The sequence below is a fragment of the Ipomoea triloba genome, chromosome 12 (genome assembly GCF_003576645.1).
Source record: "Ipomoea triloba cultivar NCNSP0323 chromosome 12, ASM357664v1".
Lineage (NCBI taxonomy): Eukaryota > Viridiplantae > Streptophyta > Magnoliopsida > Solanales > Convolvulaceae > Ipomoea > Ipomoea triloba.
This window is the reverse complement of record NC_044927.1, coordinates 2,004,229-2,018,364: the sequence shown is the minus strand read 5'-3', so window position 1 is coordinate 2,018,364 and position 14,136 is coordinate 2,004,229. Positions and strand designations below refer to the sequence as shown.

Genomic DNA, 14,136 nt, shown 5'->3' with positions numbered 1-14,136 from the left:
CTTCTGATTTTTTTTTAAACACAACCTTATGGTTACTAAGTCGGACTTGTAAATGTAACATTTTGATTATCTTTTTAATAGAATAGTATGTATGCATGACATTGTACATTATTACAATAATAATGTTTGATCATTTTATTAAACATATAATAGAAGAAACTCAAGATATAACTTCTAACATAATCAAGGAGGAAAAAAATATATTTATATATGATTGTGTTTATATCTGCCATGATTTCTCATTGTTTGACCATGTTACCCAACTGCATTGTTTAAGAAGAATGGTCTTGGCAGGCCAAGTTTGAAAAAAAATATATATAAAATATAATTAGTTTCCCACTTTTTCCAAGAGTCCCAGTTGTATTATCTTTGACAAAAACACCTGAGTCCAGAGATCAGACAACCTCAATTTCTCCTCAAAATTTCCATGGAAACTATCTGTCAGAGCACATTGCTCTTCTTGATCATCTTTTCTTTGGTTCCACTTAAGCCATTAGAAGCATGCCATCCAGTGGACAAAGAAGCATTGTTAGACTTCAAGCACAGAGCCACATCTGATCCCTCACAGCTGCTCAAAACATGGAATGCCACCACAGATTGCTGCACTTCCTGGGAAGGCATTGCCTGTGATCCCGCAGGCCGGGTCGTCAACGTCTCGCGCCCTGGCCTCGCCTCGGGCGACGACTTCATCCTCGACACCTGGATAACCGGGACCCTCCCGCCTTCGCTAGGCAACCTGTCTTCCCTCCACCTCCTTGATCTCAGTAACCTCAAGGACTTATCAGGTCAGCTCCCCCTCGAGCTCGGGCACCTCTCGCACCTCACTCATCTGTTTCTCGATTCCAACAAGATCTCAGGCTCCATCCCAGACACCTTTGGGAACCTTAAGAGGTTAACAAAGTTGTATTTGAGTGACAACAATCTTTCTGGGACTATTCCTTTGACTACTTTCAAGTCTTTCACTTCACTCTCGGAGCTTGGGCTTTCGGGTAATCAACTATCAGGTGAAATCCCTGATTCCATTGGAAACATGGTTTCTTTAGTAAAACTTGACCTCCATGGAAACAGTTTCTCTAGTAGCATTCCAGAGAGCATTGGGAGGATCAAGAAACTCGAATATCTCGATTTATCCGAAAACCAATTAAGTGGAAGAATCCCTAGCTCAATTGGCAACCTATCAGGATTAGTATTATTGTATCTGAACAAAAACAGGTTGAGTGGAAGCATTCCTTCATCAATATCCGGTCTCAGATCACTGCAATTCTGTCGTGTATCCGAAAACGAGCTCACGGGAGCAATCCCGCCATCAATTGGGAGCCTCCCCAAGATCCAAAGGCTGATATTTGAGAACAACAAGCTGAGAGGGAAACTCCCTGCAACCATTGGCCATCTTTCAACTCTCACTGATCTCTACTTCTCCAACAACAACTTCACCGGGAAAATCCCGTTGAGTTTTGGTAATCTGCACAGCCTGATGACCCTGGATTTGTCAAGAAACCAACTCAGGGGTGAAATCCCACCTCAGCTAGCAAAACTGCAGATTTTGCAGGATTTAGACCTGTCTTTTAACCCTCTCCTGGAACTTCAAACCATTCCAGATTGGTTTTCTCAGCTCAAACTCTTTAGGCTTAAATTAGCCAAGACTGGTATCAAAGGAAATCTCCCAAATTGGCTCTCTTCTTCATCAATTTCAACCCTGGATTTATCCAGCAATGAATTGACAGGGAAACTGCCTCCCTGGATTGGCAACATGACTAATCTATCATTCCTGAATCTATCGAACAACGCCTTCTCCTCAACGATCCCCGAGGAATTTACAAACCTTGCACTCCTAATGGATCTTGATTTTCACTCCAATAACCTCTCTGGGGACATAAACATCATATTCAAGAAAAATTCCCAGGACCCATTAGGCCACTACAACTCCATTGATCTCTCTGGCAATAAATTCTCCGGGCCAATCATCGACAACATTGGAGATCAAGAAGTCATGGAATCAATATCATCCCTAACACTATCACACAACCCATTAGGAGGACACATCCCAAAATCCCTGGGAAAACTGAGTGAACTCCAAGAACTGAGGCTTTCTGGGAATGGGTTATCAGGCAAGATTCCAGCAGAGATTGGAAATGCCAAAAAGATGAATACAATTCTGCTTTCAGACAACAAGTTGAGTGGCGCAATACCCACAGAAGTGATGAATCTCAAAGGGCTTCAAGAATTTGATGTTTCCAGAAACAGATTGAGTGGTAAAATCCCTCCCCATAAGGCAAATATACCAAAGGCTGCCTTTTTGGGGAATTCTGGGTTGTGTGGATCCCCACTCCCCCCATGCAAACTCTCATGGCATCTGGCTTAAGATTATTGTGCAATCAAACAGGATTTCAATTGTTTAATTTACTTTTGTTTTCGTCAAACCTCAATGTAATTACTGGTGTTACAGAGCTTGTGGTTCTGTGTTTTTTACTGTGTATATTTAATGAACTCATGCTATAGCCCAATAAATAGCCCAAAGCATTCATTTTACGTGACATATAGTTATTGCGTGGACTGCGTTCCACACATCTGTGTGGACCAAAGTCTAAAACCGACGTCGTTTCGTGTATTTTTTTCACCTGACCCACTACACATCCATATATAGAGTATATCCGTGTGTGTATATATATATATATATATATATATATATATAGATAGATAGATATATATAGTACATATAAAACACTCTTTGATTTATAGGAAGCTGTCTGTTATTTGAAAGTGCGTCATGATGAAGCCTGTCTTGTGACTCTAGAGTCTAGCTGGTAAAAAATCACAATGATGTAAATCATCCTAAATTGTTCATAACTTATCATTTCAAACCGAAAAGACCAATATATAACGCTCACAAAAAAATTGAATCAAAAACCTTCTTGTTACATCACACTCTAATATGTGTGGTTATGGGCTGTTAGCTTGACCCAATTAAATTAAATGGCATGTCTTGATCCACATCAACACAACCCGATAGGCCATCATCAATAGAATATTCCAAACATGCTGAAATATTAGTGTACAAAGAACCTATTACTTTTGTACTTATAACTTGTCTGATACTCTTATGTGTCACAACCAGGATACCCTAATGGTTAAAAAAGACTAAATATCTATGATTGCTCTAAACAAACTACATAAATAACAAGAAAATTGTATTAAAAGATCTCATGCTTTCTTCTTTACTAAAATTCTACTACAACATCATCTCACCATTAACAAGTCATTCAAATCAACAAGCGAGCCTAAGTAATATGCATCAAAATTGAATGCTTCCCAATTAAATAGTGGTCAGACAATAGTAGCATCTCACACAATATGCCTGCTACTACACCTGGTTTTGCCATGAAAAAGAATTAACACATCTGGCAACCTCTCTCTCGTACTGCACTCATGAAATGGGTAGATGAAAATCGTAACTCCATGCCATTTATTATGTAATAATTGTCTTGTCCTTAGCTATGTATAATTCTGTGCATTATGAACATAAATTCTGTACATTATAAAATCAAATTCTGTATATTGGACCAAGATCCATGATATAATTGTCCCCTCTCTCCTCTAAACACATAAAGACTATAAGAGTCAATATTTTGTTCGAACTGATGGGCATTGAGCTTCTCCGATACTACCCTGAACATCGAAAAACATTAGGCATATCGATGACCAAAACCTTAACCCCAACAAATAAATATAAAAAGTTATAGCATCTATAGCATACCACATTAGGGTTACCATTTGCAATTGGCAAAATTGAGTGTGGAATTGGGTTAGCTAGCTAGGGCATGTGTGGGGGGACCAAAGTGGTAAACAGCAACAATGTCAGGTGCAGTTTAAAGGGCAGCAACGAAGCAACTAAATCAAACAAAAAAAAAAAAACAGTACTGTTTCCTACGCATAATAAAGACGTCTTAGGAAACCTCTTCTCTAGTTTTTGGTCCTTGGATTTGTCGCCCCTACAACCCAACTGCCCGCCCAACATTCCGTACTCCTTTGCCAATTTCCTCCTTCAATTCACTCTCATCGTAGTCTGCCCTTCCTACCTAAATTTACTCTTCCTGTCATGTCCTGCTTGCTATATGCCATCCCATTCTCATTTCTCTACTTAGCTTTTCAATTTCTAAGGGAGAATTAGGGTTTGAGAGATAGAGACATTTCATATAATTAAGATATTAGGGCATCCTCCATAGTGAGGTTCTTTGGATTGATTTTGATGTGCCAAATAAGAGAGATGAGAAAGGAAAATGTGAGAAGAAAGAAAAGGAAACAAAAATTCAGGAAAAAAAATAGTGTCTTTTACGTGCCTAGTATGGGCGCATGACATGCACATGCTAGACGTACTAGGCGCCTCACGCATGCTGACGGCTCCCCTCTCTCTTTTGGTGGGACTCACAAATCTGTAAAAACTTGAGCCTTTGTAGGAGGAGCTCAAACTCTATCTCTCCTCCATGTGGCAAAAAGACATAAAAAAATCAAGAAACATCCTCCTAATGGGGATGTTCCTTATTTGTTTTGATTTTTTCATGATTTTTACAGGTTCACCTAGGAAAGAAAAAGAGGAGAAAAGAGGAAAACAAAAAAAAACAAAACAAAACAAAATAGGCTAGTGAAGTGGTAGATGCCGTTGATATTTTCATATTTTGATATATTTTTCTTCATTCGTGTAAATAAGTGTGTTGGAACATGTGACCTGACTTTGGGACATGGGTGGTCATGCCATGATGGCAAGATGCGGATAATGGGCTAGTGAAGTGGTAGAGGCCGGTTGAACCACATGCTCGTTCAATATGACAAGTCTATTTGGTATGAGTGAATATTCTAATTTAAAAAGAGCAAAGAGATTTGATTAAGAATTTAAATGGTTGGTTTAAGTATAAAACAATGACCTATATTTTAAGAAGTTTGTCGTGATTGTATTAAGGTTATAAACCAACATGTAAATACGGGTTTTACCTCCTTAACTCAACAACATTGTTCTTTATTGACGTGAAAGCAATAATACTCCCTCTTTAATCTTTAATATCAAAACTAATATATTGATTACTTATAATTCGAGAATTTTTTTTTTTTGAAAGAAAACGTAGCTATTCCATTAATTCATAACATAAAACGTTTACATCAACGATCAATGAAATGGTAAACCATTCCTTACAGTCAGACATAGAAACAACTTTTCTAACTATGCTATAGAAAACTTTGTNGTAGATGAAAATCGTAACTCCATGCCATTTATTATGTAATAATTGTCTTGTCCTTAGCTATGTATAATTCTGTGCATTATGAACATAAATTCTGTACATTATAAAATCAAATTCTGTATATTGGACCAAGATCCATGATATAATTGTCCCCTCTCTCCTCTAAACACATAAAGACTATAAGAGTCAATATTTTGTTCGAACTGATGGGCATTGAGCTTCTCCGATACTACCCTGAACATCGAAAAACATTAGGCATATCGATGACCAAAACCTTAACCCCAACAAATAAATATAAAAAGTTATAGCATCTATAGCATACCACATTAGGGTTACCATTTGCAATTGGCAAAATTGAGTGTGGAATTGGGTTAGCTAGCTAGGGCATGTGTGGGGGGACCAAAGTGGTAAACAGCAACAATGTCAGGTGCAGTTTAAAGGGCAGCAACGAAGCAACTAAATCAAACAAAAAAAAAAAAACAGTACTGTTTCCTACGCATAATAAAGACGTCTTAGGAAACCTCTTCTCTAGTTTTTGGTCCTTGGATTTGTCGCCCCTACAACCCAACTGCCCGCCCAACATTCCGTACTCCTTTGCCAATTTCCTCCTTCAATTCACTCTCATCGTAGTCTGCCCTTCCTACCTAAATTTACTCTTCCTGTCATGTCCTGCTTGCTATATGCCATCCCATTCTCATTTCTCTACTTAGCTTTTCAATTTCTAAGGGAGAATTAGGGTTTGAGAGATAGAGACATTTCATATAATTAAGATATTAGGGCATCCTCCATAGTGAGGTTCTTTGGATTGATTTTGATGTGCCAAATAAGAGAGATGAGAAAGGAAAATGTGAGAAGAAAGAAAAGGAAACAAAAATTCAGGAAAAAAAATAGTGTCTTTTACGTGCCTAGTATGGGCGCATGACATGCACATGCTAGACGTACTAGGCGCCTCACGCATGCTGACGGCTCCCCTCTCTCTTTTGGTGGGACTCACAAATCTGTAAAAACTTGAGCCTTTGTAGGAGGAGCTCAAACTCTATCTCTCCTCCATGTGGCAAAAAGACATAAAAAAATCAAGAAACATCCTCCTAATGGGGATGTTCCTTATTTGTTTTGATTTTTTCATGATTTTTACAGGTTCACCTAGGAAAGAAAAAGAGGAGAAAAGAGGAAAACAAAAAAAAACAAAACAAAACAAAATAGGCTAGTGAAGTGGTAGATGCCGTTGATATTTTCATATTTTGATATATTTTTCTTCATTCGTGTAAATAAGTGTGTTGGAACATGTGACCTGACTTTGGGACATGGGTGGTCATGCCATGATGGCAAGATGCGGATAATGGGCTAGTGAAGTGGTAGAGGCCGGTTGAACCACATGCTCGTTCAATATGACAAGTCTATTTGGTATGAGTGAATATTCTAATTTAAAAAGAGCAAAGAGATTTGATTAAGAATTTAAATGGTTGGTTTAAGTATAAAACAATGACCTATATTTTAAGAAGTTTGTCGTGATTGTATTAAGGTTATAAACCAACATGTAAATACGGGTTTTACCTCCTTAACTCAACAACATTGTTCTTTATTGACGTGAAAGCAATAATACTCCCTCTTTAATCTTTAATATCAAAACTAATATATTGATTACTTATAATTCGAGAATTTTTTTTTTTTGAAAGAAAACGTAGCTATTCCATTAATTCATAACATAAAACGTTTACATCAACGATCAATGAAATGGTAAACCATTCCTTACAGTCAGACATAGAAACAACTTTTCTAACTATGCTATAGAAAACTTTGTATTACTTATAATTCGAGAATCTTAGTCTCATCAAAGTAAATAGGCAAGGAAAGAGTGATGCTACATTCTCATAAAGAAATAACTATATATCAAATATATATTATTATTGTATAAATATATTTGTCACATGAACTTTGTATTAATTCGTAGTAATATAAGAATCCACAATCAATGAGTAGTCAACGAAAATTGAAAATGATGAGAGTTATTTAGGAAAAAAAAAAAAAAAGAGTTTAATTGGTAATTGGGTGAGACACACAAAATGGGTGACAATAATGCAATATGGTTATTTATTATTCTTAGATTTCAATTATTCAAACTTCAAATTTTGAAAAGTATGAAAAATTGTCTGCCTCAAAACCTTGATATTAGAAATCTTTATCCCAATCATATGCGCCATGTGACTTATGTTGTATCGCTATTTATTTAAATTCAAATTTCTAAATTTAAGTTTGTTTTAATGATCAATTGGATTATTATTTGTTTTGACATTTTAAAAATAAATTAAATTTAAATCAAAACATTTGAAATATCATTGTATAAAAAGGTAAGGTTTGATGACATAATTAAAAAGCATTTTTTTTGAAAACATTAAAAAGCATTTTTAAAAAGAGGAAAATGATATATTTGATCACAAAGTTATATAGCTCTGAGTATAGACTTTATTGTGCTTATTTTTATCTCTCAATTATTTCTAAAGTAAATTTTTGTTATTTTCATTAATGTTCTATTAGTTTTGGACAAAAAATTAATTTTAAAAAAATGAAAATGACAATGTAAACGTATAGGCTTGAATTCATTTTCTTATGCTTATGTGAGATAAACATTAGTATTGTTCTAGTGAGTTTATATTGAGAGACTTTGAACTACAGTCTTATATAAAAGTCTTATATTTGTTTACCCTAAATTCAGTGGGAAAAAAAAAATAGAAATCAAAATTTTACATTTACCCTTGTCATTTCAGCTAAGTTTTTTTTTTTTTTAAATGAAGTTTCATCTAAATATAATAAAATATTAACAAAAATGACAAAATTAACACTTTGAAAATAGTTGATGGAAAACAAATTGTAATAAGTTAGGAATTGAGAATATACTTACATATAACTTATGAACTAAATAGTTCATTTTTTTCCTTTGAAAAAACAACATAATAAGTTTGAACCTCAAATTTAAAGATTCGTTATAGATGTGTCTCAATTAGCTGATAGACCCCAAATGCTTGTACACTAGTGTCTATAACAAGCGAAATCGTTAAAATCGCATCTTGCGACAACTAGTAAAATAAAACTTATGAATTTATTTTAGATTGATTAATGGGTTGAACAGTGTTTTGTAAAAAGAAAAAGAAACCAAAAAAAAAAATTGTTATTGGGATGGAGGGGGAGTGGTTTAAACGTGACACCAACTACGTGACAACTTTCAATCATGCCATTATAGTGCAGATTGGAGGTAGGAAGCCGAGAAAAGAAGGATTATTATGAACCCCACAATTACTTCAAATGTAATTCCCTTCTTAGGGAAGAAACCAGGCAAAATTGCAATTGCTATTACTCTATCTCTTTATCCCAAAAAAATCCAAGAACATTTGCTCAATCAAAGCGCAGCGCAACAAGCGATTTAACTCTAAGAATGTATTATGATTAGAATAATAAATGAATTATATTGTTTTTTTTTTTTGAAGATGAATTATATTGTTTTAATTTGTACAAATAAATCAAATCACGTAAATTATTGTATTCATATTTTCTTTCTATCATTGTGGTCTTTATTCTTGTCTTAGATTTCTCAACAACATAATGTTAAAACTATAAACTCATTGTATAAACCCAGTAGTTTTAGGTAGTTAGTAAACAAATTGCTAATATAATTATAAGGGCCAAATGTTAAAAGATATCATATATATGCAATAGGCCTAAAAAAAGAATAAATTAAAATTATGTGAATTTTAACAAGTTTCACAATATTTTATTTATCAATATAAATAAGTTGATCGATCTTGCCAAAGACCTTGTGGTCTAGTGGCACTCAGTTACACAAAAAGTAACTATGAACAGATACTACATTGTAACAGAGTTAAGGATGCAAAGCTAATTTTTTATAAGTAAATTTAACATAGAGTTAATTCCATTATTGATCATATTTTGTAGGTGGTAATCCATTTTTTTTCGAACATTCTCCTTTGGTCCTAGTATTATTGTGACATGACTATTTTTTGTTCTCTATTAACAAAACGATTTAAATTTCATTAAATACAAGGTATTTTTGTCTTCAATTATTGATTTTTTTTTTCAAAATATAAAAATATAACGGGTCAACCCGCTTTAATTTGTATTAAAAACAATCAAAATGTCATTGTATTTAAGAACATTTCAACGATTTTGTTCACAGATGACAAAAAATGATAATGTCACAATAATATTATGGGTAACCTAGGCTGGTTTACCTCCTTGTGGTCCTTTGCCGGCTAGGATCGACACAGGGCGAGGGTTACTCACTACTCACACAGTCAGGAGTGGGGTTTACCTCGTTAATACAAAAAAAATAAAATTAATTAACTTATTTAACATATTTTGCTTTTCATAGACAATTGTTGTTAGGCAAAGGAAACACTAACTCTTGTACTTTTATTAAATTGTTACGTAGATGATTTTGGAAAAATTAAAGAAGAAAAAGAAAAAGGAGTTTAAACTTTTGAATCTAGTAGTGGGAGATGGTGGAAAATAAGCAAATTGCAAAAAGATTCAAAGTATATTAGCTCAACTTCCAAATTCCATTTCTTTCTTCTTCTTCCATCCAAACCAATTCAATATAACTATAACCTAGAAAGCCTGGCTTCAACGAATTGAAGGGCATAAATAAAGGTCCCAAAAGATAACGGAGTTAGTGAAATATTATTCTCATACGTCTTCTGTGTTTTGATAGTTGGACAACATACTTTTTACTTATATTTATAACGGTCATTCTGCATGCATCTTCATGAGTGCATGTCGATTATTTTTTGATGGGTCTCTTTTATTATTGAGTGACTCCAAATATTTCTTACTTATATTTATGATGTTCAACACACCCTGCACGTGTGCATTACTTTTTGATTGGTCAAGTTACATGTGGACACAGTTTTTTTTAGAGTGACATCAAAGTTCAAACATATGACATTTGGCATGCGTTTGACTCTGAAACCAAATTTAATGAGATATCTTATCTTAATTAAAAATTGAAATTAATAGTTAAATTGTACATTTATTACTTGTATTGCTAATACTTAACATGTTGATATGTCCGAGTGGTTAAGGAGATAGACTCGAAATCTGTTGGGCTTTGCTTGCGCAGGTTCGAATCCTGCTCTCGATGCTAAGTTTTTGCAATTTCGCTCTAAAAAGGGTGTTTCAGTAAATTCAGAATACAAGCACACTTTATGCAGCTCAATAAGGGCGTTTCAGTAAATTCAGAATACAAACATCCCCGTTTCAGTAAATTCATAATACAAACACACTTTATGCAGCTCAATTGGTCATAAGTATGAAGTTTGGGAGAATACTGAGAATGAGGTTTCTATATATAACACCAATAAAAGAAGAAATTGATAGGAGCATCATCATTGTAGTACCAAAAATACCCATTCTTTTTAGGCAGGAAATATGAGTTTTTTTTTTTTTTTGGTTTATTTAAATTATGGGGGGTGGTGAAGGTGAAAAAAATGATTAAAGTTGGGATGAATGGAGACAAAAGTCATAAGGCCGTATCAACTTTTGCACTCTTTGCTTGAAAGGCATGCTCTTGTCCTCAATTGTGTTGTGCCTATCATAATGATCATGTGATAAGAGAGGCTGCCACTGTATTTTTTTTAAACATATTAATCCATATTTTTTTTTTATGAATTAAGTAGTTTCCAACTGTTGTTATTAACTATTTTTAATTTTTAAGCACAATTAAATTTAAAGACAACAAGGATTTCATTCATGATTGAAAGTTGTTTAAAGTTAGTCATTAAGCGGTTTAAAAAGTGTAACGTTTTTCGTGACCAAATTCTGAATTTGTTGGAAGTTTGTCAGCGAGAAATAAGTAAATAATAGGTTGGGAGATTTAGTTGAGTATGTATGTATGCAAAACAAAACCTGACGAGATCAAAGTTTGCATGAATTTGAGGAATGACATGTTTCAAGTTGCTGGGCATACGTTTTCATTTTTGTCTAGCAGTCGAGGTCTTGTTTCGATCTTCCCTATCTAATCCCCAAAAAAGGGTAAATACCAACTTTGCGTGGACTCTATATATATTTAAGATATCAATGGAAACTCTCAACCACTACAAAATGGTGTGCACCCCACTATTGTATAATAGCTCGGAAGCCACATTGAATAGATAAACTGCATTAGAAAGATCATGTGTGACGGACTTGACTAAAAATGTGTTGGCAAAAACAGAACTCATGATCTTCAAAGTACGATAGTTATATTCCACCTACTCGATCACCTCTTTTGAGGATGTGTAAGATTTTTTTGCTTCCAATAGTCTTCATAAGTGTTTCTTTAAAATGGTTTTACATTTGTTTAAGTCAGTCGAATAAAGTAGTAATGAATATCAAGCAACATAAAAATTCCTTAAATATAATAAATAAATTGTTACAAATTGCAAGTGGGCAATTGGGCATCATAAAATTCCTCGAAGGAAAGGTGGATTTGGTAAATGGACATATCACAATATCACCAAATGCAATCCCCTAACTTGACGCATCGAAGAAAAAAAAAAAACTGAACTTTAGATTTTAGTTCATATTTATCGGAATCAAGTCAACAGCATAAAAATGGTTGGGAACAAGTGCGATTTTTATCTTTGACTATTATGTGTGAAATTGTTTGAGGTGTAATATTTTTTAGTTAAAATGTAATACATTTTTTATGAATGCATAAAAAAAGTATTACACATCTTACGATGGAATTGACTTATACAAGATTTATTTGTGATTACGGTAATAATAAATTTAGTCCGTGTTATAAATGTGATCACTTTTAATTATTGAGTTGACATTGAATAAGTGATTTTGATTACTCTATTATATGTTTAAATTTACTAGTTGTATTAATTTTTAGGAATTCCTAAATTACTAAAGCTAGTAATAAAATTTCACTATCTTTTTACATCTAAATTCACTCTAAATTCATGGTTTAGTGGCTAGAAATGTAGTATAGTTAACCAATGACTTCCATTATTCTTGTACCATAAGATCACATGTTCGATTATTGTCAGCACCTGGTCTTCCTTTTTTCTTTTTCCTTTTTATCTTCTTTGTTTAAAATAGCACTTGGTCTTCCTAGTAAGAAGTAAAATTTCACTAGTAAAACTTATGAAGAATTCATAAACATGCCTTTTTTACTAACTTAACCAAGCATATTCCTTTCCAAAAAAAAAAAAAAAAGCATATTCTTTTGCGTGACATTTAATTAGTTCACATAACAAAAATATAGGGAATATGAATAAGGTTATAGGAGTGGGCATGGGAGGTCATGGGTCCGAACTTTAATGGAGACGATATGAATCCTTTTTGCTCCTTGAGAAAGTAATTATGAACATATACTACATTATAACAAAGTCTATAATAATACTAAAAAAAATTATAGAAAGGATGTATTAGAAAATTACGGAGTAATAGAATATGCATACTGTGTCGATCACTTGTTGATTGATTTACAGAATAACATAAACAATTATATTCAAATGTTTGATGGGTTAATGTATAGAAAATGAATATATACAAAAATATAATTACGTGTGTGTAGAGGTAATACCATTTGAGACTGAGATCTTCCGAGTATAATAGTTTTGTCAAGTTTAGTCATAAACTTTTAAATAAACTGTCTGTGGCCTTTCGGCTTACAAATCGTTATCATGTGGTCCAAGTTAACCATTTATGGTCCTTCAGCTATCAAATTTTAACCAATCATGATCATTCTAGGATGACCGAGGTTGGTTAAATTTTGAAAGTTGAAGGACTATAGGTTGTTACTTGGACCACAAATAGTAAAAATTTGAAAGTTCATACTCGAATGGCCTCATATGACATTTTTTTTCGATCAAGTAAGGAGGGGGTACCCAGAGGTGAGACCAGCTAGGTGGTCTCCCTCACTCTTCTGGTTTGCACAACACGCTCAAGATCACTATTGTAGGTCTCTTCACACTCTGTAGGGCAAGACGTAAACACCTTCCAGCCCGCCATTTAGGTGGTGCCTAACATGGCGAGGGCATCAGGACATCGGTTTTGCTCGCGAAAAATGACACAAAAGGAGACGTTCCAGTCCTTTCCCCTCCAGCGATTAACCTCAGTCACAAGTTCACTAGCTACTCCCCGAAGTTCAACTCTCCCCTGGATCTAGCTAATTACATCCCTAGCATCCGTTTGATTACAACGTTACGAATGCCTCTTTCCCATGCCCATTTCATAACCATGGTAATAGCTCGCATTTCCGTCACCATTGGGTCCTTTTGATCCGAATTTCCCACAAAACCATTTTTGTTATTTAATACGGAGTACAATTAACTATTCCAGATGAATCAGGAATATCTAGTACTATGTGATCTTAAGACATTTCTAACGAGAATAACCAAATTTCATAAAATTTTATGTAGTTATTTTAAAAACAAACCAAACAATAGAACATACGTATTCCATCAAATATTATTCTTTTACCCGTCTATTTCGCTAACTTAACACCACATTAATTAATTGAAACAATTCAAAATCTTGTCATAATTTCAAAATCTTTTCTCATCGCCATACCGACACGACAAAAAACAAAGATTCAAATTGTTAGAATCTTATTTTAAAAAAAAAAAAGAAAAAAAAGGAAGAAATGTCTTTTTAGGAAGGACGTTAGGTGATTCCGTGGGAAAATAGAAAAAGGCAGAGCGGGAAAGAATTGGAAGCATTGAGAGCGGCGAGCAAAGCGGCAGATAGGTCACGTAATTAGTCAAAAAGGATGGGGCCAATCTCCCAATTCAAGTAAACTTTCTATCCTCTATAACTCATTTTGGCGCTTTCGTTTTTTTTCAAATTAAGTTAGGCATTTTGCCCTCGGACCACATTTACACCTATACCTATATATTTATAT

General features: G+C 34.1%; 1 protein-coding gene and 1 non-coding gene across 2 annotated transcripts; both read left to right on the top strand.

Moving 5' to 3' along the window:
* The first annotated feature begins 368 nt into the window (after positions 1–368).
* On the top strand, positions 369–2,476 carry LOC116000209 (LRR receptor-like serine/threonine-protein kinase FLS2). Its single transcript, XM_031240242.1, has one exon. It carries the CDS (start codon positions 428–430, stop codon positions 2,360–2,362), a length of 1,935 nt encoding a protein of 644 aa, XP_031096102.1. The 5' UTR covers positions 369–427; the 3' UTR covers positions 2,363–2,476.
* Positions 2,477–10,301: 7,825 nt separating this feature from the next.
* TRNAS-CGA lies at positions 10,302–10,383 on the top strand. Its single transcript has one exon. It is a non-coding gene; the product is annotated as a tRNA-Ser (tRNA).
* Positions 10,384–14,136: the final 3,753 nt, after the last annotated feature.